At 41.1% G+C, this 26,971-nt stretch overlaps 2 protein-coding genes across 5 annotated transcripts in view; both read right to left on the bottom strand.

The window, feature by feature from the left end:
• The window catches only part of LOC121284673 (ly6/PLAUR domain-containing protein 1-like), a 38,642-nt gene extending 16,182 nt beyond the window's left edge, over nucleotides 1-22,460 (bottom strand). The window contains exons 1-2 of the mRNA XM_041200231.1: nucleotides 22,406-22,460; nucleotides 21,783-21,920 (exon numbers count right to left, since the gene is read on the bottom strand). Of these exons, the coding sequence (XP_041056165.1) occupies nucleotides 21,783-21,920; nucleotides 22,406-22,454 (187 nt within the window). The 5' untranslated portion in view covers nucleotides 22,455-22,460. The remainder of the gene's footprint in view (nucleotides 1-21,782; nucleotides 21,921-22,405) is intronic.
• Nucleotides 22,461-23,769: 1,309 nt separating this feature from the next.
• Nucleotides 23,770-26,971, bottom strand: part of LOC121284922 (nck-associated protein 5-like) — a 716,253-nt gene continuing 713,051 nt past the window's right edge. For all 4 annotated transcript variants that reach the window (XM_041200836.1, XM_041200837.1, XM_041200838.1 and 1 more), the window contains one exon: nucleotides 23,770-25,282. In XM_041200836.1, coding sequence (XP_041056770.1) covers nucleotides 24,998-25,282 — 285 coding nt within the window. In that variant the 3' untranslated portion in view covers nucleotides 23,770-24,997. The remainder of the gene's footprint in view (nucleotides 25,283-26,971) is intronic.

Here is a 26,971-nt window from a genome sequence, read left to right as displayed (position 1 = left end):
ACATTTGTGCACTTATTCAACCATCGCTTGCCTCTAACCTGAACCTTCTATGCAATGCAAAATTGGTCACAACAGAGACCCCTGAGGAACCTCAATAGCTATAGCCATCATTCCATAACCTGTAAGGCCAAGGAATATCCATTTACAACCACACTTTGAGTCTGTCTTTATAAACAAAGATTATGATTTTCTCAACCAATTTCTGATGCTGCACTTTGTCAAATGCTTTCTGGAAGTCAAAACATCTATTCATGTAATACACTTGCCATGATTATCTCAAAAAATTCTACTTAGATAAGTCAGACATGACATATCTTTTACAGTGTTTACTTTCTTGGATCAGTCAATAACCTAAGAATTCATTTGTTTTATCTTGAATTATAGTCCCTAGTTATTCTACTAAGGATGTAGGGTTAACCAGTTAATAGTTATTTAATGTGTCCCTTTCCCCTTTCAGAATAGAATAGAGATGTAACATTTCCTATAGTCATCAGTCCTTTGATTTAGGCTCTAAAGAATTTTGAAAAGTCAAGATTCGTCCTTCTGCTACCTTCTGTCACTGTTCAGGATTGCATACCATCTGGCCCAATTTTGACCACACATTTTTGTCATTACACAACTTACTTAACATAGTAAAACTTATCAGTTCAACTTTGTCACTGTTCAGAATTGTCCAAAAATGCCATCTTCACTTTCTCTCACATTACATGATGGCCTATAATGCACTCTCACTGTAACAGGTTTTTCTTATTATTTCTTAACCCCGACCAGACAGAATTTATGTGAGCCTCACCGTGCATAAAAGATTTCCTATCCATAGCTGATTTTATTGTGTAGTCATTCTGAACAAACGGGGGAAGAAAATTGTGCACTGGCGTTGGGCATCATAGAGGGCAGGGGGTACAATATGGTGAGAATCCCAAAAATTGGTTTCACACCATTGTGAAACCAGTTTGCAATCGTCTGCTCCACCTGTCAATGGTGGGCTGCATCTGCCACCGCTGCACGTTGGGAACCTAATTTCAATACATTAGTATCTCATTATATGCTCTACTCACCAGAATCATCCCTCCATGTGAAATTTACCACCCCTGTCAGCATGATTTTGGAATGGCGTGCTTCACGACTGCCTTTAAAAGGCATGTACCTGGTGACCTGAACCTCGAGGGGAACTTGGAATTGAGTGCACACAACCTTGCGCAGCGCTCGCAAGCATCTCCGTTAGGGCAACAAGGAAGAGGCACCGAGCATTCACAGGCAAGTTGCCTTTTCCCAGCTGGCTTTCAGTGCGGTGCCAGGGCGAGTGCTCTAGTGAGGGGGGAGGGGGGAAGGAGGGGGTGCAAAGGCAGCACAGTCTGAAGAAAGTACACAAGCACATGCCAGGGGACAAGGCAGCTCAGACTGAAGGAAGTAATCAAGCACATGCTGGGGTGGGTGGGGGAGTTGGTGGGTGGGGTAAGGGAAGGGGCCACGCACTTGGAAAAGCTTGTCAAAAGAGCATTCTTCCACAGCTGAGCCCGTTCAGCTGCAGCTCCATTGATATGCTTGGAGTCAGGCCTCTGAAGCTTTTCTGTCCACTCAAGCAATGCAAGGCATGAAAGTGCCACCAAATGCTTCAGAATTTTTCAATCCTTGGGCACAGACTGCAAATTAATGTGCGTTCTTGGGGGCAGCAGAGCAATTGGGTGACTGGGCAAGTTGTAGAATCCCCTTGTGAAAGGTGGTCATGGTGCAGTCACTGTTGCAGGCACTCAAAGACCATTGCAATGTCTTCATTACAGTGTGGACCAGTGTCCATTATGGTTCAAGCTAACAGTGCTGCCCTGCAGTGTGGGTTAGGAAAATGGCTGAGCTGAGAACACAGCAGAGCAGTGGCCAAAGCTGCTGCCAATTGGTCAAGTGAAGTGGGGCAGAGGTGGGTGGGAGTTCAGATAGTCAGTGAGTGCACTACACACTTGCTATCCAAGTGGTGGCCAGCACTCTCCTGCATGAGTGAAAGGGCCTTCAGACTTAACCAAGAGAGGTTCTTAGGACACCAAACCTACGTGTCTCTCTCTTTGATTCTGGAGGAGAACATCAGGATCATGGAGCCTGATGGTTTAGCGGTATGTCTCATGGCTTACAGGGAGCAGAAAAGAAGAAAGCGGCGGAGGCTCTTGGCTCGGCAAAGAGAGGAGCACTTCCCTCAAAATGAGGGGGCGGCAGGGCCTCCTGCACGCAGCTGAAGATCCACAGTGAGCTCCTAAGCACTTCACTAGACCCAGGGACTATAGATCGTGCTAGTCATTCCAGCAGATGACTGAGAACCAGTGCCACTGAAGACTACACGTGTCTAGGGAACTAATTGGTCACGTATGGCACACGCTGCTCCGGGGATGTGGAGGGCGCCAGGAAGCAAGAGCTCTGGGATTTGAGCAAATCTCTGGTTTTCCACAGGTGCAGGGTGCCATTGACTGCACTCAAGTGGTACTTGGTCTCTGTGGCAACAAGCAGTCAACTACGTCAAACTCAAGGGCTTCCAGTCACTGAATGTTCAGCTGCTGTGCAACCACCACAAATGCATCCTAAAGGTCTCTGCACGATTCCCAGAGACAGTCCATGACTTCTACATCTTTAGCAGCTCTCAGGTCCCTGACATCTTCCAGGGTCCAGAGAGACTGCAGGGTTGGCTCCTCTGGGACAAGGGCTACCCACGGAGGAGGTGGCTGATGATGCCCATGCGGCAGCCTCAGACTGCAACAGAGTGATGGTATAACAAGGCTCACGCTGTGACCTGGACTTTGCTAGAGCAAACGATAGGCATTTCGAAAATGAGGTTCTGGTGCCGTGACAGGTCCGGTGGTGTGCTGCAATACAGTCCTGAGAGGGTGTCGCACATCATTGTCGCTTGTTGCGCGCTACACAGCCTGGCAGTGCAACGGTGGGAGGACCTGGCTGAGGAGGGGAAGGAGGAGCTGCACAAATCCTCTGATGAAGAGGATGTTGAAGGGGTCAACAATGATGAGGTCCTCGAAGGCAAGGATGCCAACGATGAGGCCATCGCACCACCATTGTCAGCACAGAAATGGCCCAGATCGTCGTCGGCCAGCTGGATTACTCTATTTTCAAATAGGGCCTTGATGTCAGGCATTCCTCCACTAGTCTGCTACCTCTCCCTTTTGCTGTGTGTCAGCTTGCCCTGCATGAATACAGATGGCGAGAGTGTAAACACAATGCCTGCTGGGACAGGTGAGAAGGATGCCTGGCATGTGAGTGCTGACATGGATGGGATGATAAGATCTGCAGGGCAGATGCAGTTGTGTGTGAGAGAGTGAATGGTGATGTCCCTCGAACTGGCAGTGAATGAGATCCAGGGGATGTGTGATGGGTTTGTGATTGTGTGAGTTGAGAGTGATGAGAAGAGTGACCTACCCTTGTGGAACAGAGGAGATCATTCATCCTCTTTCGGCACTGGATGGCTGTCCTCTTTTGCAGGGCATTGGCGCTGACCACTGCTGCCACCACCTCCCAAGCTCGACTGGTAACCTTGCTTCCTGGTCTTCATGCAGAGCTGGGGTTGAGGACTTCACGACGGGCCTTCACTGCGTCCAGTAGGCATCCAAGGGAGGCAATCGCTAAATTTGGGGGTAGCATGTTTCCTCACTTTGGCAGTGATGACTTTCCATCTTTGACTTTTTGATCCCTTAGAGAGTGCTAGCTCTGTGCAGCAGTGCACTTTAAATATGGTTCCCAGATTACTGAAGGCCTGAGGTGATGGTGGGGTGGGCAAATAAGAGGCCAGCAATCCAGAGTGTTTCCCATGCATGCATTATTAATGAGGCAGGACGCACTGGGAATGGGGCGAAAAGGCACGAAAACCAGTCATTGTGACCATCAGGTAAAACCACTTCTTTCATGCTGCTACTGCACTTAGAGCAAATCTAAGACAATTCTGCCCATGTCTAACATAAGTGTCTACCGCAAGTGGTGCTGGCATATAAAGGCAACTGCCTAAAAAGGGCAGGAATATTAAAATGGAATGACATACTACAACATATTTCCTGTTATTTGCATGCTAGCAACACTGGCCACAGGGGATACTGGCATAATGCTATGGAGAGCAAATAGTAAAATCACCATTAATTAGTAAGGTCATCTCTCCTCCATTTTTTTCCATTGCTGTATCACTTGGAAATTTCATAGCCAAATATATTTAGTTCCAGCCCTGCAAGTCTTACATAACTTGTTTTACTACCAGGTCATAGGAACTAGATTCAAAGATCTTAGAGACGCAAATAAATGAAAGTAGTTTCAAATTAAATACACTTCAGTGCCAAATTCAAACCAAGCTCCTTCTACTCAATCAGCTTCCTTCTTCCTGACCACTTCAGGATGATCAACTTTTAGGAAATAAAATAAGGGGCATGGCTGATCATGGGATCGGGGTGGAGAGGTGCGGGTGAGAATGGGGGGGAAGAGGGGTTGTGTTGGAGAGGGGGTTATTAATCAATTCAATGGGCAGAATTTTGCCGTCAGCGAGCAGAGGGTGGGGCCCGCTCGCTGACGTGTAAATTGACGCGGGATGACATCAGGTGAAACCCTCGACGTTATCCCGTCCCATTTAAATTTTCAGGAAGGCGGGGGCACAGCAAAATCAGCTGCAGGCCCGCCGAGCTGTCAATGGCCAATTGGCGGTAAAATGGCGGTGCGGCCCGCTTTTCTGGCAGGGATCGGCTCCCCGCCCGCTGGAGATTGGGTCGGGCCCGCCCAACCGACAGGCAGAAAATTCTGCCCAATGAAAGAAAGAAGTTGAATGTACATCTCCATTCTTCCAGTTCACCTCTCCTGGGGCTCCTTCTCCACCTTGTGGCTGATGGAAGGAGTACAGTGCTGCTACACATGGGCTGCAGCACGAGAAGCCTCCCAGCAATTTCCCAGATCGCACCCCAAGAAATGCAGTAGCACTACTGGGCAAATAGCGTTCTAGGTAGACATAAAATGGGACGGGGGCAGATGGTTAAATCACAGGGCAATCCTGTACATGCACCCTGGACCACTTGCAACTCAATGGCCTCAAGTTCTGTAGTCTACTGGAATCTACTAAATACAACACAATCTATTCAAAAAGCCCCCGCTTTTAACTCTATCGCCCAGTTGGTCACAAAAGGGGTGAGCGTGAGGTTAAAATGAGCTAAGTATACATACTGGCCCCAAGTCAACCTGTTCCAGTCTGCCAGCATTTTAGTAGTAGCAGACCTTTGCAGGGGCGAAGCTCATGCTGAGACAAACTGAAGTCTTACGAATACAGCTTCAACACTGGCATCTACCCAGCAATGTGAAAAACTGTCTAGGAGTGTTCTGTCCACAAAAAGCAGGAAAATCCAACCTGGCCAATTACCACTCCATCAGACTACTCTCAATCACTGGCAAAGTGATGGAACAGGTCGTCGAGAGTCCTATCAAATGGCACTTACACAGCAATAACTTCATCACCCATACTCAGCTTGGATTTCACCAAGTTTACTCAGCTCCTGGTCTCATTCCAGACTTAGTCCAAACATGGCCAAAAGACGGAACATGAGAGGTGTGGCGAGAGTCACTGCCCTTGACATCAAAGCAGCATTTGACTGAGTGTGGCATCAAGGACCCCTAGCAAAACTGAAGCCAATGGGAATCAGGGAGAAAACTCTCCACAGGTTGGAATTATATCTAGCATAAAGGAAGATGGTTTTCATTGTTGGAAGTCAATCATCTCATTCCCAGGTCATCACTGCAGGAGTTCATCAGGGTAGTGTTCAAGGCTCAACCATCTTCAGCTGCTTCATCAATGACCCTCCTTCCATCATAAGGTCAGAAGTGGAGATGTTTGCAGATGATTGCGTAATATTCAGCACCGTTCATGACTCCACAGTTACTGAAACAGTCCATGTGCATATGCAATAGACCTACACAATATTCAGGCTTGGGCTTATAAGATGCAGGTAACATTCACACCACACGAGTGCCAAGCCATGACCATCTCAACAAAAGAGAATCTAACCATCTGCCCTTGATATTCCATGATATTACCATCACTGAATTCTCCCAGTATCAACATCTTGAGGTTTGCCATTGACTACACTGGACATGTCATATAAATACTGTAGCTACAAGAGCAGGTCAGAGGCTGTGAATTCTACAGCAAAAAACTCAATTCCTGACTCCCCAAAGTCTGCCCACCATCTACATCACACAAGTCAGGAGCGTGATGGTACATTCCCCACTTGCGTGGATTAGTGCAGCTCCAGCAACACTCAAAAAGCTCGACACCATAGAGGACAAAGCAACTGTTTGATTTGTCATAGAGGTATTTTTGTTATGAACAGCATTTGGTAAAAGCTGAGTTGTTTAAATCCCAGATGGAAAATTGAACAACTGTCATAACCTACGTTTTTAATTGGTATGTTTGAGATGCAGCTCTGAATTCAGGAATAAAACCACCAAGCCTCAAGAGGTTTTTTTTTTATATAAAACAAAATTAAACATTTATTAATTTAACAATAAATTAAACACATATAAATGTCTACAAATTACAATTATAATAACTTTTAAACAAATCCACAAATTAATCACTCCCAGGTAAATCTTTACCAAGACAACAGTAACCCATAGAATTTAAAGAGACACCAAGCAAAGCACATTTGACCATACAAATTCAAAATGAGGTTCCTTTCAATTTCCATACACATTTGTAGGCTTACAGGCTGGTTAGATCTTACATGCCCCTGACTGACACACACAAACTCCTTTCTGCTTATACCTAGCTTCCCCTTTGAAAATGTAAATTTTCCATTGTATTACTAGGTTTAAAATTTTACCTCTCCTAACAATAAGCCCTTTCATTCTACCAATTTTATTATGAAAAAAATAAACACATTGTTTGGTGTCTTCTATCTAGGTGTAAGATTTCACTGATTGTTTTGAATGGTTCATTTAAAAAATGCAAATTTACACTTTACCTTCTACTCCTTACATTTATCTAAATTAACTACTATACATCAAAGCACCCAGACTAACTGGCTTTAATCCAATTAACCACACACACCGACATGCACAAAGACTCAAACACAGACCCTACTATAAGTCCAATTTAAAAATAATTTCCAATAACATTATAGACATTAATATCTCTTCATAAAAGATTGGCACCCCATTCATCACCTTAAACACTCACTCCCTCCACCATCGAAACACATGGCAGCAGTGTGTACCAACTGCAAAATGCACGTCAGCAACTCAGCAAGGCTCCTTTGATAGAACATTCCAAACCTGTGGCCTCTACCACCTAGAAGGGCAAGGGCAGCAGATGCCTGGGAACACCACCACCTGCAAGTTCCCCTCCAAGTCCACACACCATCCTTCAGTGTTGCTGGGTGTTATGACACAGCAGTTGGTAAAGGCTGTTATTTAAAATTCCAGAGGGAAACTTTAAACAACAGTCATAAACTATTTTCTAGTGCTATGTTTGAGATGAGGCTCTCAATACATGAGTAAGACCACCAGTTCTCAAGAGGTTTTCATACCAAATTACATGAGACATTTAACAAGTTAAACATATACACATGGCTACAAATTACTACTATCATAACTTTGTTTTAAAAAAATTCCCAAACTAATCTCCACTAGGGCAACAACTACCCATAGACTTTAAGCAGACACCAGGCAAAGCATTTTCATTTTACAGATTCGAAATGAGGTCCCTTTCACTTTGTTTCCTTTGCAGACAGTTGTAGACTTACAGCTGCTTTGATGTTACATGCCTCTGCCCTGCACACACAAAACTACTTTCTGTTATACCCAACTCTTCTCTTTGAATATAAATTCTCATTGTAGTATCAGGTCCTTTGAACTCCATCTCTTCTAACAATAAAAGCCCTTTCATAGTACCAATTTTATTAGAAATATAAACATAATTGCTTGGTGTCTCCTAGCTAGATGCAAGATTTCATTTACATTCTTTGGATGCTCTATTCAACAAAATGCAAATGTCCTCTACCTCTGTGTTTACATCTCAAAACTACTATAGATCAAAGCACCCAGACTAGCTGGCTTTAATCGAATTAAACACACATAGACACACCCACAGACTAAACCTCTATTTAAAAATAATATTATATACATTAACAGCTTCATGACACTGGGTCAAAGTCCTGCAGCTCCCTTCCTAAAAGCACTGTGGGTGTACCTGCACCACATGGACTGCAATGGTTCAAGAAGGCCACTCACCAACACCTTCTCAAGGGCAATTAGAGATGGCAATAAATGTTGACCTGGCCAGCAATGCCCACATCCCATGAAAGAATAAATGAAAAAAATCCCTCTGTAAAACAGGATTTAATAATGCAATTAGGACCCAGTGTGATGTTTACTGGGAGAATACAGAATTCATACCCATCAGCAAAATTTTCAATGAATTCTACATAATAAGATTCTGGACATGTCCAAAACTCAGATTAGTTGCAGGTGCTGCAAATGGCTATTTTGAACTGTGAGCTTGTTATTGCTTATTTTTTTTGGACATCTCTGCTTTTTCTGCATCCCTATCCACCAGCAGACAGAAAATACTAAGCATAGTCACTGCCTTTGCTGTACTGTATTGGATACAGGAGGCAGAGGAAGAAGAAGGAAGAGCAGCATCAGAAAACTTAAAGAAGCAAGAGCTTCAGGCGACTCTCAGTGCATCCTCACAGGAGGTTTTACCCAGTCCACATGGTATACAGACCCAGGGTCACCTTCTTTGACCTGTCTGAGGAGCAATGCCTCAAGAGGTTGAGATTGGCCAGGCAGAATGAACCTTGCAGCCTCCTGGAAGTAGACCTGCTGACTGGTGAGCAGGACAGTAAATAGAAACAACCCCCTCAACTTTGGAAACTTCCAGACTGCAATGGGGTACATCTCAAGGGTATCAGACTCAACCACCCACAAGCAATCAGGCAGATCACAGATTCAACTTTTGTTAGGGCCAGTCAGTGCATCTCAATTAAGGTGGATGAAAACAGCCAGAATAAGAGAGCCTTGTGCTTTGCTGCTTTGACTGGTTGTCCCTGAGCTGAAGATAGATAGCAGAGTCATCAGGGTACCTCAAGGTCTGGCCAAATCTTTTATAAATTGGAGATAGTTTCATTCAATATATATAATCAGAAGAAGATGACTATGCAAGTCAGTGCCTCTACTCAGGAATCTGTTATGATGCTTCAATTTTAAAGCCTCCAATATCCCCTCACTGTTCCAATCTGGGGGCAACCTCAAAAGACGGCTGTTTGCAGACAAGCACAACCCCTCCTACCAGGATTGGTGGTGATCTTTGAACATCCCATTCAGCAGAGCAGATATACCAACAGGCATGCCACAAAAAGATGTGTCATTAACAGGCCATTGGAATGCTCAAGATTTATGTGCCCTGACAGGTCCCAAGCTCCCTGCAATATTCCCTATCCAGGGTTTCACAAATCAATGTGGCATGCTGCACTGCCTTCTCTTGCAAAAAAGGAAGAGAAGAGTCATAACTGGCTAGTGAGGATGTGTGATAGTTCTGATCTAGTGTATAAGATGAAAGGCAGAAGAAGGAACATGGAATGAGAATGAGGAAACTATGAAATGCAGTAATTGTCTTGTGAATTGGGAAGTAGTGATAATTTATGGGGCAAGATGAGCAATTGAAATCAGATGAGAAAAGGATGGCATGAGAAGCAGCAATGAAAAGTGCAAGCAGGATATGAGTATATGCTGGGGATGAGGTAGAGGTGGTATTTGTGATGATGGTGGGTGAAGTGATGCAAGGACGTGGATTAATATTTTTTTTTTTACTCATTCATGGGATGTGAGCTTTACTGTCAAAGTGAGCATTTATTGCCCATCCCTAATTGCCCTTGAGAAGGTAATGGTGACCTGCCTTCTTGAACCACTGCAGTCAATGTGGTGTAGGTACACCCACAGTGCTGTTAGGGAGGGAGTTCCAGAATTTTGACCTAATGACAGTGAAGGAACAGTGACATACTTCCAAAACAGGAAGGTGTGTAGCTTGGAGTAAAAGTTGCAGGTGGTGGTGTTTCCATTGCCCTTGTCCTCCTAGGTTGCAAAGGGCTCAGGATTGAAACTTTGTTTCAGCTTTAGTTGTGTGGGCATGACAAACTAATATTTGTATTCTGCCAACATTTATACAGGTAGCACTAGCTAAACCTGCTGATTTGGTAGTCCTGATAATGAAAACTTTTTTTAAAATGTATTCTCCCATGGGATGTGGGAATTTATTGCCCATCCCGAGTTGCCCTTGAGAAAGTGGTGGTGAATCACCTTCTTGAAGCGCAGCAGCCCATGTGATGTAGGTATAACCACGGTACTGTTAGGAAGGGATTTCCAGGATTTTGACTCAGTGACAGCGAAGGAACAGTGATATAGTTCCAAGTCAGAATGATCTGTAGCTTGGAGGGGAACTTGCATTCCCATGCATCTGCTGCCCTTGTCCTTCCTGGTGGTAGAGGGCATGGGTTTGGAAGGTGCTGGCAAAGGAGCCTTGGTGAGTTGCAGCAATGCATCTTATAGGTTGCACAATGGCAGCAGTGTGTAAATTGGTGGTGGAGTGAATGGTGAAGGTAGTGGATGGGGTGCCAATCAAGTGGGCTGCTTTATTCTGGATGGTTTCATTCTTCTTGAGTATTGTTGGAGCTCCACTCATCCAGCAAGTGGAGAGTATTCCATCACACTCCTGACTTGTGCCTTGTAGATGGTGGACAGCTTTGGGAGTCAGGAGGTAAGTTACTCACCACAGAATTCCCAGTCTCTGACCTGCTTTTGTAGCCATAGTATTTATATGGCTTGTCCAGTTCAGTTCCTGGTCAATGGTAACCCGTGAGGATGTTGATAGTGGAGGATTCAGCAATGGTAATGCCATTGAATGTCAAGGGGCAAATGGTTAGATTCTCATTATATAAAAACAAAAAACTGTGAATGCTGGAAATCCAAAACAAAAACAGAATTACCTGGAAAAACTCAGCAGGTCTGGCAGCATCGGCGGAGAAGAAAAGAGTTGACGTTTCAAGTCCTCATGACCCTTCAATAGAACTAGTGAATCCAAGGAGGGGTGAAATAGAAGCAGAAATATAAGCTTATATTTCACCCCTCTCCTTGGATTCACCTAGTTCTGCTGAAGGGTCATGAGGACTTGAAACGTCAACTCTTTTCTTCTCCGCCGATGCTGCCAGACCTGCTGAGTTTTTCCAGGTAATTCTGTTTTTGTTATGGTTAGATTCTCTCTTGTTGAAGATGGTCATTGCCTGGCACTTGTGTGGCACAAATGTTACTTGCTACTTATTATGCCAAGCCTGAATGTTGTCCAGGTCTTGATGCATTTGGACATGGACTGTACCAGGAAGATATAATAATTTTCATATTATTGGAATTTATTGTAGATAATAGTGGGGTCTGTGTCTATATCTGTGTGTGTGTGTGTGTGTGTGTGTGTGTGACTTAATTGAATTAAAAGCAGCTGGACTGAAGGCTTTGATATAACAGAAGATAAGTGTTAAGTAGGTAAATATAGGTGTAAATGGAACATTTGCATTTTTAAATAAACCAGGCTAGATTGACTTCAAAAAAAGGGGTGAAATGTTCCACCTAGCCATGAGAAGTTAAGAAACAGTGTGTTTATTTTTTCCCAAAGATTACTGGTAAAATTGATACTATGAAAGATTTTTATTATTAGAGATAAAGTCCAAAGACCTAGTGAAACAATGGGAAATTGCATTCAAAGGGAAAATATGTATCAAGGAGCAAAGGCTGTGTGTAAGGGCATTCTAAGATCTAAAACAAGTATGAAAAAGCCTCCAGCATCTAAACCTCAAGCTGCTGTCTACATAGAACTGAAGTTAAGAAAATTCACTTTGAATTGGATTGTTCAGGGTATCATATTTCTTTGCCTGGGTCTTTTAAAATCTGTGTGTCTTTCTGTTGCCTGAATGAAAGTTTAACTGGAGTTAGATTAAACAAGGGATTTAGAAGTTAGCATAGGAGTAATTTGTAGATCTATGTCTGTGCTTAAAATCATTTCTTCTATTAATAAAGGTTTAATTTAGTTTAGTAAGAAACCCATAAGACTCGGTGGTCTTATTATTACAGAATTCAAGACACACATCTCGAAATTTATATAAATTGCAAAACAGTTGTGGCAGTTGTTTCAAGTTTCCCTTGGATTTGAGTAGCTCAGCATTTACCTTCAGCTGTGCCTGGACAACTGCTCCAGTATCTGAGGAGTTGCGAATGGTGTTGATCATTATCAGCAATCATCAGCAAACATCCCCACTTCTGACCTTATGCTGGAGGGAAGGTCATTTATGAAGCTGTTGAAGATGATTGGGCCAAGGACACTATTCTGAAGATACTGCGTGATGTCTGAGTCTGAGATGATTGACCTCCAACAACCACAACCATCTTCCTTTGAGATAGGTATTTCTCAATTCATTGGAAAGCTTTCCCGCGATTCTCAAAGACTCCTGTTCCTTGATGCCACACTCAGTCAAATGCTTTGATGTCAACAGCCATCACTCTCACCTCACTCTTGAGTTCAGGTCTTTTCTCCATGTTTGGACCAAGGCTGTCATTAGATCAGGAGCTGAGTGGACTTGGGGAACCCAAACTGAGTGTCAATGAGCAGGTTATTGCTGAGTATGCGCACTAATAGCACTGTCAAGGGCACTTTCCATCACTTTGCTGATGATCAAGAGTAGACTGATGGGGCAGTAATTGTCCGGCTTGGATTTGTCCTGTTTTTTCTGTACAGGACATACCTGGGCAATCTTTCACATTGTCAGGTGGATACCAGTGTTGTAGTTATACTGGAACAGCTTGGCTAAGGGCACAGCTAGTTCTGGAGCACAATTCTTCAGTACTATTGCTGGAATATTGTCAGGGCCCATAGCCATTGCTATTGGTGAGTGAGTGCTGCTTGATAGCACTGTCAACAACACCTTCCATCACTTTTCTGATGATTGAGAATAGACTGATGGGGCAGTAATTGGCCAGATTGGATTTATCTGGGCAATTTTCTACAGCAACAGATAGATGCCAGCATTGCAGCTGTACTGAAACAGCTTGGCTAGGGGCATGGCTGGTTCTGGAGCACAAGTCTTCAATACTACTGCTGGGATGTCATCAGGGTCCATAGACTTTGCTGCAGCATTTCTTGAGACCACAAGGAATGGATTGAGTTGGCTGAAGTCTGGCATCTGTGATCCTGGGGACCTCAGGAGGAGGCCAGGATGGATCATCCACTCGGCACTTCTGGCTGAAGATGGTTGCAAATGCTTCAGTCATGCCTTTTGCACTGATATGCAAAATGGAGATTTTTATGGCACCTCTTCCCATTAACTTTCTACCACCATTCACGACTGGATGTGGCAGGACTACAGAGCTTTGATCTGACCTGTTGACTGTGGAATCACTTAGCTCTATCTATCATTTGCTGCTTCCACTGTTTAGCATACAAGTAGTCCTATGTTGTAGCTTCATCAGGTTGGCACCTTATTTTTAGGTATGCCTGGCACTGTTCCTGGTATGCCCTCCTACACTCCTCATTGAACCAAGGTTAGCCCCCTTGCTTGATGGTAATCGTAGAGTTGGGAGATATGCCAGGTCATGAGGTTACAGATTGCGGTTGAATACAATTTTACAGAGATGGCCCAGAGTGCCTCATGGTTGCCCAGTTTTGAGCTGCTGATCTGTCCTGTATCTATCCCATTTAGCATAGTGGTAATGCCACTCAACATGATGGAGGGGTCATCAGTGTGAAGGTGGAACTTTGTCCACAAGGATTGTGCAGTGCTCTTACAATACTGTCATGGACAGATGCATCTGCGACACATAGATTAGTGAGAAGGAGATCAAGTAGTTTTTTTCCTCTTTTTGGTTGCCTGACCACCAGTCGTAGGCCCAGTCTGGCACATATGTCCTTCAGGACTTTACAAAATGTTGGAGGAAGCAGAGAGAAATTGTGAATGGATGCACTAAAAGGGATGTGTAAAGGAGGATTTGTACTCACCACTCCTGACCTGGTGAAACCACTTAAGCTTTTCCACATTGGATCTAAGTACTCAGCTCACTTATACCATCTTCAGCCACACTTTTTTGACAAGAGTGTTGAACATTTTCTTACCTCTTCTGAGGAATAGCATATCCTTCTTTGCCCTCAAAGCTGACAGCAAAACTTCCAGGGTGGTGTCAGAGAACTTGAAGGCCACATTCTCACTCTTGATTGCCATCCTAAAATCTTTGCAGCTTCCCTGTAACAACTTCCATGATATTTTCCTTCGATGAATGCAGCCTCCCTTTAAGATGTGCATTTAGGCTTTAAAGGACTCCCAGTGGAAACTGCAATGATGCAATAAGCTCACTAATTTTATGGAAGTGAGGCCCAGCAGCCTGGCCTCAACATTACTTATGCTTCTGCTTGCACTACCCAGCTAATGGCTCACGTGCACCATTCTTCCCCTCTCATTAAAATCGGGAACCATTGTTTCTCATTGTAGCAGTGACAAAACATGCAGGTATTAATGTATTAGAATAAAATACATCATGCAAAAGGAGTAATAGTTTTCCTTTGCCTTTTTTCTCATTGCTTTCTAGTAACATGGAACAATTCTGCAACAAGGCAGAACAGAGAATAATAATACATTGTAACGTTACAGAACAAATTGCAAAATACTATTCTTTCTGGTCTTTTGCTGCCCCATGTCTTGTTATCACTACATAGCTACCATGTGAAGAATAGCTTGATTACAAGAATCTTCTCAATGAAGAGCTGAAACACAATGGGTATGATTTTCCTTCAATTTGTGCCTGGGGAATAATCAGTTCCCAGGTGCAAAATAGAGGAATAAAAGGTGGAGACGTATGACGCCCGTTGTACTGAAAAATAATCAGTAGTGGATTTAAAGAGAATGTGACTCTCAGCCCTTATTAATCGCACTCCTGCTGGCAGGCCCTATCATTCACTCATATAAAGTTATTCATTGTCAGTCTGATTACAAGAGGATGCAATAAGGAGAGTGGTGGCATAGAAAAACTGCACTGTTGTCCTTTTCAATCTGCGCCTGCCTCCTATCTCTTAAGCTGAAGCTGGTACAGCACCATAAATGACCTCTTAGCTGCAATAAAATTAGAATCCTTTCTAACTCTCCTTTTTAGGTCATGCATTGGTTAACCATTACTGAATGCAAATATAATCAAGTACAAGATTAATTGTCAAATATTTGGAAGAAGTAGTGGTAAGAAAGACAAAAATTGTTATGCCTAAATTGTAAGTTTATTTTTTTAAGTAGCAGGATAAAGTAACTAGTTAATGTTACAAGTCACTGCATGTTCCGATCACTAGTATGCTTCTCTTTAATAGTTATCTGCCAGTGATCATTCATATTAGACTGAACAAAAATGGAAGAGAAATTCATCGCTTTTCTTCAGTTTAGTCGCACCTACTTTTTAAATTAATGTTTACACCAACTTTTCATTGCTATTAATACCGAAAACAAATATAACCATAATGACTTTTAAACTATACTGAACTTAATAGTGAAGATTCATTGTTGTTCCGAAAGTTGTTAGAACATCTGTCTTGTGATAGGCTAACTTATAGTCTGTTTTGGTATGCATTTGTAGAAGCCCAAAGAACATTCTTTAAAAAACCCATAAAATTAACTCTTGTAGCATTAAACATTGTTCTGTTGTGTTCTATTGGTAAAGCATCAAAATGGCCAACCTTATCAACCTAACATATAATTTCTATGCTGGAATGCTCTTCCATTGTTGTCTGTTGTGGCTAAATAGCATTTATTCTATGACAAGTACAAGAATATTCACAACATTCCATCAATTAATAGGAAATACATTAACTGTATTATGATTTTATCAAAGCCATAGGATCAGTTGAAAATTGTTGATGTAAGTAATTTCACAAACCCCCCCAAAAAATTGATGACAAGCAAGCTACACAAAAAACAAACACCTACTCGCACAGTGCTCATTGTAGCTTCCTTACAATTAAAAAAACACCAGGTTCCAAAAATAAGCTCATGATAACTCAAGTTTAATGCAGCATTCAATCCTAAAAATGAAAATATGTGGAAATTATATCAACAAATACAGGAATCTCAAGTACTCCGGAAAATTGAAATCCAACAAGGTTAGAAAAATTCCTTGGGAGATCAATTCCACATTGACTTGATCAAAGGGAATCATTAATCGTCCTACACATTGCAATTTTTAACTTTATTCATCAAATTAGGTCTTCTGTAACATTAAAAGCTCCTTTTTTTCACTTCAATAACATGATAAGTAATATTCTTCCTATTAAAGATGCTCTTTATTGACAGACAGCATTCTTTTCCTTCTTCCAGTGCAATGCCAAGACCTGATTCCCTTGTCAGTTCCAAGCCTTTTAAGATATGTGTGAAGGATAATTCTAACCTCTGTTTTCCAATAGCAATTTTTCAGTTCCTCCTCTTATAATGTGGCTCATACAGAGGTACTGTTTCATAGACATTAACAACTTTCCAATATTTTGCCTAAGGACCTGTATTTTTATACATAAGACCTAATGACGGGTACTCTAGGATGATGGTGCCTAATGGCTACGTTAGGTGAGACTTAATGATGGGTATTCAATTTTGAGGGGAAATCACAAGCAGGACCTTTGGCTCTTTAAAAGGGAAATTAAATTAAAATGATTTGTTTAAAATAAAAAAGTGTGATTAAGTCTGCTTTTTGTCTTATGATCTTAATAAAATGTTGAATAGTTAACTTTGTTTAAGGTTCTATATTTTAAAAGTTCCTTTAGAGCATTATTGAATTTTAAAACTCCTAACTATATTCTTTCTTTCAAATTTGTTTTCCTTGAAGCAGATGCACCTGGTATTCTTCCATCTGTAAGTTGAAACATCCTTCACAAGACACTCAAAATGCATTATTTCTGAGTTAAGAAACCCAAGACTCAGATCACCTTGTGATGCCTGTGAACATTTAACATGGGCTTTGAGGACATCATCTGGATGTGATTCCCCAGGCCAATCCCAACATTGATCTCAACACTAGAGTTTTTCCAGTTGTGATACTAAGGTCAGGGGGGCATTTCACATTCTCAGAGGTGAAAATATTCCTTTTCATCTATGATTTTCCATTTTAAGACAATAACCAAGGCCACTGTATGCATAGGTATCAATCACCAAGTGGATTTTATTCTCTCCCTTTGCAGCTAAAGACACAAATCTCCACTGTTCTTTTGGGGCTGAGAGGTCTCCTCCATGCCATCACACTAGACTCAGCAAAACATTTCCATTCTTATGAATTTTGAAGTGGGTGATATAAGCATTTGAAGGGATTTGTAGCACTTTGTTTTTTCCTGGTAGTAACACTGAAGTGAAATATGGTGCTGCAGAGATCGGAGAGAATCCAGTCAACAGTGATAACATCAGCTGGTCAAAACTGCTGTTATAAACAGTGGGAGGTGTTCAAAAAAGACCTATTATTTAGTGCGAGACCAGTAGATAACCCTAAGGGCCAAGTGCTCTACATAGGAAATAAAACAATCATGGTCAACAAAGGGGGTGAGAGATAACATAAAACTAAATGAAAAAGCATGCAAAAATGCAAAGAATTATTTAGTTCCAAGGTAATGGTAGAAATATAAAGGAAAACACAAGGACACAATAAAGATAGTAAGAGCTGCAGAAAGGAATGTGAAAAGAAACTTATGACGGATATCAAGATTAACACAAAAAGATTTTATAATTTCATTAGAAGAAAAGGGGCTGGCAAGTGTAATGTGGGCTTTTCAAAAGCAGATGCAAGTAATACTGCAAATGAAAATAAAGATTCACAGTAGGGGAAGAGGAACTCACTAAATTTAAAGTAAGAAAAAAAATTAGAAAAAAAAAGCCACAAAAGACAGATAAATCACCAGGACCTGATGATTTCCACCACAGAGTTTTAAAGAAAGTAGGTGAGAAAATTATAGATGCTTTAACCATAATTTTCCTAAATTCTCTCAATTTAGAAAACGTCGCTTAAGGTTGACAAAATGAAAATTGAACTCCATTATTCAAGAATGGTGAGGGAGAACAAAACCAAAAATTGATAGGCCTGTTAGTCTAACATCTGTTGTCGGGAAGTTATTGAATCTATATTAAAGGCAAAGTGACTGAGTACTTAGAGAAATCTCAGCCAATCAGAGGGAGACAATATATATTAGTAATTGGTAAGCTCATGGTCTAAAAAAACCTAATTGAAGTTTTTGAGGAAGTAATACAAGTAGTAGACAAGGTAATATCTATGCATGCAGTTCACACGGACTTCCAAAGGTATTCAATAAGATTCCACTTAAGAGTTTATTAAGTAAAATTAAAGCTCACTGAGTTGAAGGCAAATTATTGAACTGGTCAGAAAATTGGGAAGAGTATAAGGAAATGGATTTGCACTCAAATTGAAAGGAAGTGACTTGTAGTGTCCCACAAGAATCTGTGTTGGGATCTCTACTATTCACTACATGTATCAATGATTTAGATAACATAATAGATAGCCATATGTCTAAGTTTGCCAATGGCACAAATATAAGTGCTACAGTAAATAGTGTGGACAGGGGCATCAAATTACAAAGAAAAAGATAGATTAATTTTTAAATGGTGAAAGGCTAGGAGTGTTGGAGGTTCGAAAAGATTTAGAGGTCCTTTAACACAAATCACTAAAATGTAAAATATACAAAATATGATCAAAAGTTGAATGGGATGCTCTAGATATAGAGTGGTAAAATATATAGGGAGGACATTGTCTTACATCCATGCAAAGCCCTGCTTAGATAATATTTGAACATCGCATCTTAGAAGCGTATATTGGCCATGGAAGGAGTGCAGCACAGATTAACCAGAACATTACCAGGGTTCCATGTGTTAAATTCTAAGGAGAAATAACATAAACTAGGCTTCTATTCCCTGAAATGCAGAAGGTTAAGGGAGGATTTGATGAGAATTTTAAGATTTTGAAAAGGGATTGTAGGGCAAGGTACCATGACCCTAATCTTACAGCCAGGCAATTCATGAAAGAAGTTAGGACATAATTCTTCAACAGAAGCCTAGAATGCTCTCCAACAAACAGCAGAAGATACTAGCTCAAATAATACTTCTAAACCAGAGATTTATATAATTTGCCATCTCTCCATTAAGTGATAAGAACCAAGGCAGGTGGATGGAATCAGAATTCAGATTAGCCGTGATCTCATTAGCAAAACAGGCAGAAGGGCATTCTCCTGTTTCTATGTTCCTAACCTATCGGGTGGTCTTTTTTCCATAAACTCCAGATTTGCATTAGTACTCTCCATGGTCTAATCCTTGATGTCACAGAATTTAGTGTTTTAGCCTTAACAGCAAAGACTGCAAAAATGAGCAAAGAGAAAGGGAAAATCAAAATTGAGGCCTTCACAAGGTCATCCTTAGGCACCCATAAGCTGAGAATGGGGTGCCTCTTGCTCTAGTAAGTTCAGTAGATTCATATGCCTGAGAGAATGAATAAGCATTTTCAGACATTGCATAACAGTCCCTCAGAAATATGAATGAGTACAGCACAGTATCCATTGTTAGATTCAAGGCTATCCACAAAACTGTAGATGTTTATAGCATGGCAGGAGAAATTGTCACCTTTTGTGCCCGTGTCAACTCTGCTAAAGCAATCCCAAACTCATCTCAATACCCTACCGTTGTTTTCAACTTTATTAAGGAAATATATGCTGTCTTATTTCTCACTTAATTATTGGGAATATCTCCAAAATGGAGAAGCATGGATATTTGGCACTGAATTACAAGACTGTAATCTATTCAAAGGGCTCTGATTAATCATGTGTTATGAGATTGAAAATCTGATAGAATTTAAAAAGTCAACCTAACTGTAAAGTTTGATTATTGTCTAATGGAGCATTCAATTTTACATTATGTACATATCTTTTGTTTGTATCTAGATATCATAAACCAGAAGAGCAAAACTGAAGTAGTTCACCAGGATAATCTGACTTTAGTAATATGTTATTATTTAATTATTTTATATATGTATGAAATGCACTAACTTCAAAACTAAACTTCAGTGGAAAATGCTGGCAGCACCTATCTGTAGGAGTTTATTGGAGTCTCAGTACAGAGAAGCATGAGATTGACTGAAAACATTAATATTCCTTTATGACATCATTACTATAGTCAGCAAGAACTAATTTTCACATGATTGCCGCAGAGAAATTCTATATCAAGTAGGTCTTATAACAGTTAACAATACTATGGTCATGAGGTTACCGATTGAGACAAAATCCACATTAAAAGTGAAGTCTACAAAGGGTCAGTGTACAGCTGCCCAAGTCCGATGAAAAGGGTTACGAAAAATGGACTTGCAGTATTTCAACCCATTTCTGAGGCCTTCTGGGCACATAACATGTGCTACACCTTTTGTTCTATTTTCCAGTTGTAAGTAGCACAAAGCAAACGTCTGTACAGCCATGTGTTACACAAATTTCAAGGATAGTTGAGACATGGATATTTTTATACACCAGAACAAATGTAACCTTTGCATTCCTTTTGGTACTGTGTAGTGTGAGTGTAATGTCACAAGAAAATATAGATTGTGTTGAGAGAACCATCAGTCATGACATAATTGGAGTCCTGAAGAAGGGTCATATCTGGACTCAAAACATTAACTCTGCTTCTCTCTCTACAGATGCTGCCAGACAGGTTGCGTTTTTCCAGCACTTTCTGTTTTTACTATGACATAATTGGTGCTTCTTAAACATACTTTTAATTTTTTTTATCCTATGTCATTACACTTTGCCATTCATGGTTTCACATCATGCATGGTATGTTACGTACTAATCTCATCAGTTTAATTTCATCTACAATAGCTTGTGTCTATAATGAAATATTTTGATGTATATTAAATATTTTATATTTTTCAAACAACCTAAATGGGCCTGAAATTGGCTTGGCATTTTAAAGTTTCAAAAATATGTGTCAATTACTTGGCGACACCTAATTATGATTTCATCATTTTAAAGTCCCTTTCTCGTTCCTAAATATCATACATTTTGATCAAAGTGGTCTCAATCTTTTCTAATCTCCGCAGAATTCAAAACCTTTGAAAGACTTTTGAATGGATTTATTGAAGCGAAGAGTTTTCACCTCAATCTGGTTTGGTGTGTGGGGCTTTATCCAGGTTCCCATGGAAATGGAAAGTGATTTCTCTTGAAGTTTTAAGTGGACAACATCCTAAACCTATGCACAGTTTAAATCTTACAATTCAATTTGCGATTATTCCCCTCCTCGTGCAATCATGTCTGTGGCAAAGTTAATAATCTATTTCTCACACAAAGGAATGTTTGGCAGGTAGACACAGAGGAAACATTGAATTGGGAGGTAGATCGATCAGCTGCGTTTTATGTGGCTAAGATTTATTTTAGTTATTCAGCAATGTAGGGAGACCTAGGTTCAGTAGAACCCGGGACACTTCATTGCTTGAAGGGGGCTATATTTCACTTCAGGCAGAAATTGGCTGGTCTATAAAAATTAAATTACGGATGTTTATTGTATCTAGTCAAGAGGAAGAAATTCTAATTACAAGGTTGCTGTGTCAAAATAATCCATTTTTATTTATGTTTACATCCACTGACGAAAAGTCGTTGCGCCTGGAGGTAAATTAAAACTAGTGGACCCGAATAAATATTCTCCAACACAATGTTCTCTGGAACGGTTCCTTACCGTCGCTTTTGACAATCACTTCTTTCAGGCACATGTCCTGCACGTTGACTGTACAGTTTGCTATAAACTCCGGAGATGAACAATCATCGTTCAAGCGGAATTCTTCACACTGGTAACACTGGATTTGAAAGCCCAGCCCTGGAAAAGTTAAAATGAATACGGTGTGGATTGATCGACTGTCAAGGCGGGCTCTCTGCACTTAATTTATCTAAAGATTTGCCGTTGAGATGACAATGGAGATGTACAGAGTGAAATGAATCCAATAAATTGCAAGATCAGTCATGTGAAATAATTTCACGTCTAAGATTATATAAGCTTTGATCATTTCTTTCTGATTCACTTGCGGTCCTTATTAACTTTTATTGTCATTAATTAACTGCTTCCGCGCGCCGACAGATCACACATATTGATTTATCGGAAATAAACTACGAAAACCTGAAATGCCTCCCCCAACCCCCCCCCCCCCCCTCCCCTCAACATTGCTGGCAATTGATTAGACCCAACAAGGGAGCGCAGAGCAGCATGTCATTTTTCTTTTTGATTACGGCTATTTCAGGAGAAATTACTTCAGACGCTGTGGAACTGACTTTTCTGGTAGCGGAGGGCGCGAATCCCAGGCTTACCTGTAGACGCTAAAAATCCGCAGAAAGTTGTGTAAATGAAGAGATCCATTCTGCTTCGCTGTGGAACAAACGACGGGGCGAAGGAGCGGACGATCAGTTGTAGGTCTCAGGCGAGCTGCCTTGGTCCAGCCATGTCTGCAGAGTGGTTCCTCGGCTGGGAGCCCGAGGAAAGGGAGTTTGGAGGGGAGGCAGAGTGCAAATGGACAGAGGATTCAAACAGTCGCACCACGTGACAGCAGTCATCTGTCACTTGGGATTCGGAGAGATTCATAAGAACCTTTCCAAAGGGGGAGGGGGAGGTGGAGGGTGGTGCTGAAAGAGAATAACTGAGTCATTAAAACTAAGAAATGCAGGAATTGGGAAACAATCAAGTGTTAAGAAAGAGAAGTGAAGGAATACTGATTAAACGAGGAAAGGGGGCATATTGTAAGACTCCGGGGAAAAAAAGGGGGGGGGGGTGTAGAAGAGATGGAAGGATTCCTTCCCATGGATAAAATTAAAGCTAATAATTAGAAATAGACAAGGGCATTAACGAAACGATTTGAACAAAAAAAAACCTCGCATCCTTCCTTCACGAACAGTTTCTTGTGAGTTTGAAAGAATTAACAGTGGCAAGCGTTACGCCGAATGGCTTTGTGCTTAGGGGCTTTGAGCCTGTAAAGTCAGTTATAAATCCAACACAAGGCTGCAGAATACCGCAATTACTCGAACAGAGCTTCACGATGCTAAGTATAAAGCGAGTGGTTCTTTTTAACGCGGGACTCGATTGACAAAGCTCCAATTACGGTCTTCAAACAGTTAATCCCAATAAGCCTCACAAGCGTTACTGTTAACAGTATTAGAGCGGCTTATCTGAAACACTGGATGATTACCTGTATGCTTGAAAGCTTTTCCATTTGTTTTTTTATATATATTATTGCGATCACGACCCAGTGGTCAAATCCCTGCTTTGAATAAAAGTGCATTTACAATTTTGTCTCACCGCAGCGAGTGTTTTATTATTAAATAACTGCAGGTATGCTGCAAGCTTGCAGCACCATCGATCCTTGGAGTGGGAAGAGAGGGTCTTTACATTAGTCACTCAGTGCGCACGCAGAGTGGTGGAAACAAGATTCAGTAATTCGCTCATAACGATCTAAAGCCTCGAGGAACACGCTTTTTTCATCCCTACTATCCCCTCCGTGGAAGCAAAGGCCACACTAAGTGGCAAACGTGGACCTAGATTCATGCAGCCAGGTCAGTCATTCTGAAAGTCCTCTCTTTGCACCGTTGGAGTGAGGGTAAACAGTGAGCTAGGGTGCAGTGTAAAGACACAAGCGCTTAAAGTCTGAAAGCACATTTTTATTTGTTCTGACAATGTCCTTACATGAAAATATGACATTCATTTCTAATATAAACACTCTAAGATTGCACCAGATACTGAAGTAACACTGTTGGTACCGCAAAATTTCGAAATTTGTACACTTGGTACACTTTACCAGCCGTTTCAACCAAAGACTTGTGAATAGAATGCTAGAAAATATCAAATATACTACTTTACAATTCCATGTACAAAAGTAGATATAAATATCTCACAGCTAGAAAAAATACACACCATTTGGAATATCGCACCTTTTCCATACAAATGAACACAGGCCTGATAGGAAATAAGGGAGGGGGGAGGGGGAATCACCAAGTGCAGTGAGCACCGGCAGGATCAGCGCTATTTTCTTCATAAAAAAGGTTTGCCTGCAGCAACTGCAGCTGGGATTTAGCACGAAGTTGTTGAAAAGATAAAGGGCGAGTGGAGATTTTTTCAGAACAGTTCGGCTGGTTCCTAACTGGGGTGTGCTTTAAAATAAAAACACTCCTTTATGATACATACATCCCTGACATAGACATAACAATAGTAAAAGGGAAAATGGACAAGAGCCCCGGAAGAGCTGGGCAACACGTCCGTCCATTTTCTTCAAAAATGTTTCAAGTCACCTGAGAGTTAAAATTTACACCTTCTGGTCTGAGTTCGTCGATCTCTTAACGTACAAATATTACAGTTGGAATTTTTTTTTTAAAAACTGCTTCAAGCTGGTTGCGCACTATCAGAAATGTCGTCATATTTCCAAGAGTACGACACCACTTGTAGAATAGTTCATTCTTGCTGGAATTTAATTCGAGTAAAACGCAAAAACAAAAGGCAAAAAAGCAAAATCAACGTTATAACCTGTGATCTCCGGCTGTCCAGCTGGAGATGTGTAAGCGAAAGAGGATTGCACCATTGTTTTACCATTTATTGCTTTCATGGTTTTGCTACAAATATATTTTTTCAATTTACAGAAAGAAACAGTAACATACTTATACAGTGCAAAATTGTCTTCCTTAAATCAGTTAATTCACTATATCGGCTTGGCAGCGTTTCCCAGTTTTAATTCAAATGTCTTCTGCCAACAACTGTAACTGTCTGAAGCTGGGATTTGTTTACCATTTGCTGTACGGCCTCAATTCAAACTGCTGCATCATTTTACTGTGGTACCATCTTTAAGACGTTCTGAGTTTATTGACATGGCGGCCTAAGTGCTCCATAGGTCGTTCAATACGTTTTACAATGTTTTACTCCTACACCTCATTCGACGTTTGACTGGCGCAAGATGAGAAACTATCATACAAAGAGTCACTAAGTGATTCCAGATTGTCCACTCCAGTTTTTTCAGGCGAACTCACTGAGGGTCCTTCGTTTTTCTCAACGCTCTCCTTCTCAGCCCCGGGCTTTGGTGAGCACTTTTTGTCCTCTTCTATAATGCGCAAACTATTGGAGTTGATCCTGTTGAGGGTGTCTAACGAGACGCTTGGCAGACCGGGCAACGTGATGTCTGGCCCCTCTTTTCCCGCTTGTTTGATTTTCTGTAATAAATCAAAATTGAACAGGTTACCACCTTACGGCGCATTACGGCCCAGAGTGGGAATGGTTTCCGGTAACATTGTATTGTCCTTCCAGTGGCATTAATTTCTCATGTTGCAAGGGTACAGGATCCCTAGCCACAATATGGAATGTTCAATCTCTGGCATACAGCCAGTTCGTGGGGGAAAACAATGCATTTTGCATAGTTCCTGGAGATACCTACTTCGTTTCCAGTTGCATAGTCAATAAAACTGCTGGGCTCTTTTTCAGAGGTCAATACAGTACAGCCATATTCCACTTTTAAGATAACATCTCAGGAAACAGATACCATGTCAGTAGAAATTCCCTTCGTGCTTGTGTCTACTTAACTTTCAATAACACCCAGTCGTCTTTGCAATGCAACTGGCATCCAATTCAAATCACTATTATAAAGAGCTCTTAATATTATCCTCATGGTAAATGGATCAGTTAAATATGCGTGTACCTTACGTTATTTGTCAGTACTTCGGGTCAAAATCAGGCATAAGACTCAGAAGAAATTCACAAGTTGTTCAAGTATGCATATTTAATTTAAATAAGGGTTGGATCAATCCAGCTGTATTATCCCCCATGAATCAGTAATATGGTGGAACTCATTGCCTAGCTTTAGGCCTGTCTTTGAAAGAACCACTGGCAGCCTTTGCTAAACAGCTTTCATCCTCGTTTCAAAACAGAAGTTAAAAAAAATCTTTTCTTATTTTCTATATTTATTGAATTACCCATTTATTGAATAACACAAAGGGGGGATTTTGACCCCAGAAGTCAAAGTGTACTTGGACATAAAAACTGCTACTTCATTCAGGCATCTCAAAGTACGGACTCCATAGAAACAATACTGCAGCCATCAGCCTCAAACTCAAGCGACAGTCTTAGTGCAAGAAGTAAATCTACAGCTAAAAGCACCCAACTTTTACCAAACATGTATAAAATCAAAGTTAAATCCATCATTGGTTGGCCCAAAGATGAGGAATGGATAAAGGAATCACAAGTTTCTTGGTGCTTTTGGAGTTGAATATTCCAACAACCTAGTTTTGTTTTACCTTTTACTTCCCAATTGAAAGGAATAATTACTGGCCTATTCCCAGACCTAGTCATTCTTGCTCCAGCTGCTGTATATGTGCAAAAATGATATAAGTTGGCTTTCAGTTTAATTTTCTTTGACCAAGCTGCCATTTTAGTTCCCATATCCTAGCATGCCATACCCAGCTCACTAGGACATTTCTACAAAATTATTTTAATGAGCACTGAACCCAAAATCCAAAATATCCATATGGGGACAAGCAATCCCAATTACCAATGTTATATTTTCATGTACCTCTCCCTTAAAAGCCACAGTAGAATTCAGGTGCAAATGGCATCCATGTAATACCACCATAATAAGAGATGAATATCCCAATCCCACATATTAATCTGTTGTCGATATTAGTTATGCCACTGTACACATGTACCAAGCAGAAGGCAGGCACTTCTGGACAATGTGAAGGTAAATCAGATGCTGACCCATTCCTATTTCATGACCATGAACCTTTTTGTGGCCACTTTAGTTAATGGGGGCATGGAAATTTGTTACCAACCCATCCTTTAAGCAGTAGGTAGTGTATATCTCTGGGAATTCAGGGGAACTAGAGAAAATAGATGATTCATGAAACAAA

Source organism: Carcharodon carcharias, chromosome 12 (assembly GCF_017639515.1).
Source record: "Carcharodon carcharias isolate sCarCar2 chromosome 12, sCarCar2.pri, whole genome shotgun sequence".
Taxonomy (NCBI): Eukaryota; Metazoa; Chordata; class Chondrichthyes; order Lamniformes; family Lamnidae; genus Carcharodon; species Carcharodon carcharias.
The sequence above is the reverse complement of the archived record's forward strand: the minus strand, read 5'-3'. Positions and strand labels throughout refer to the sequence as shown.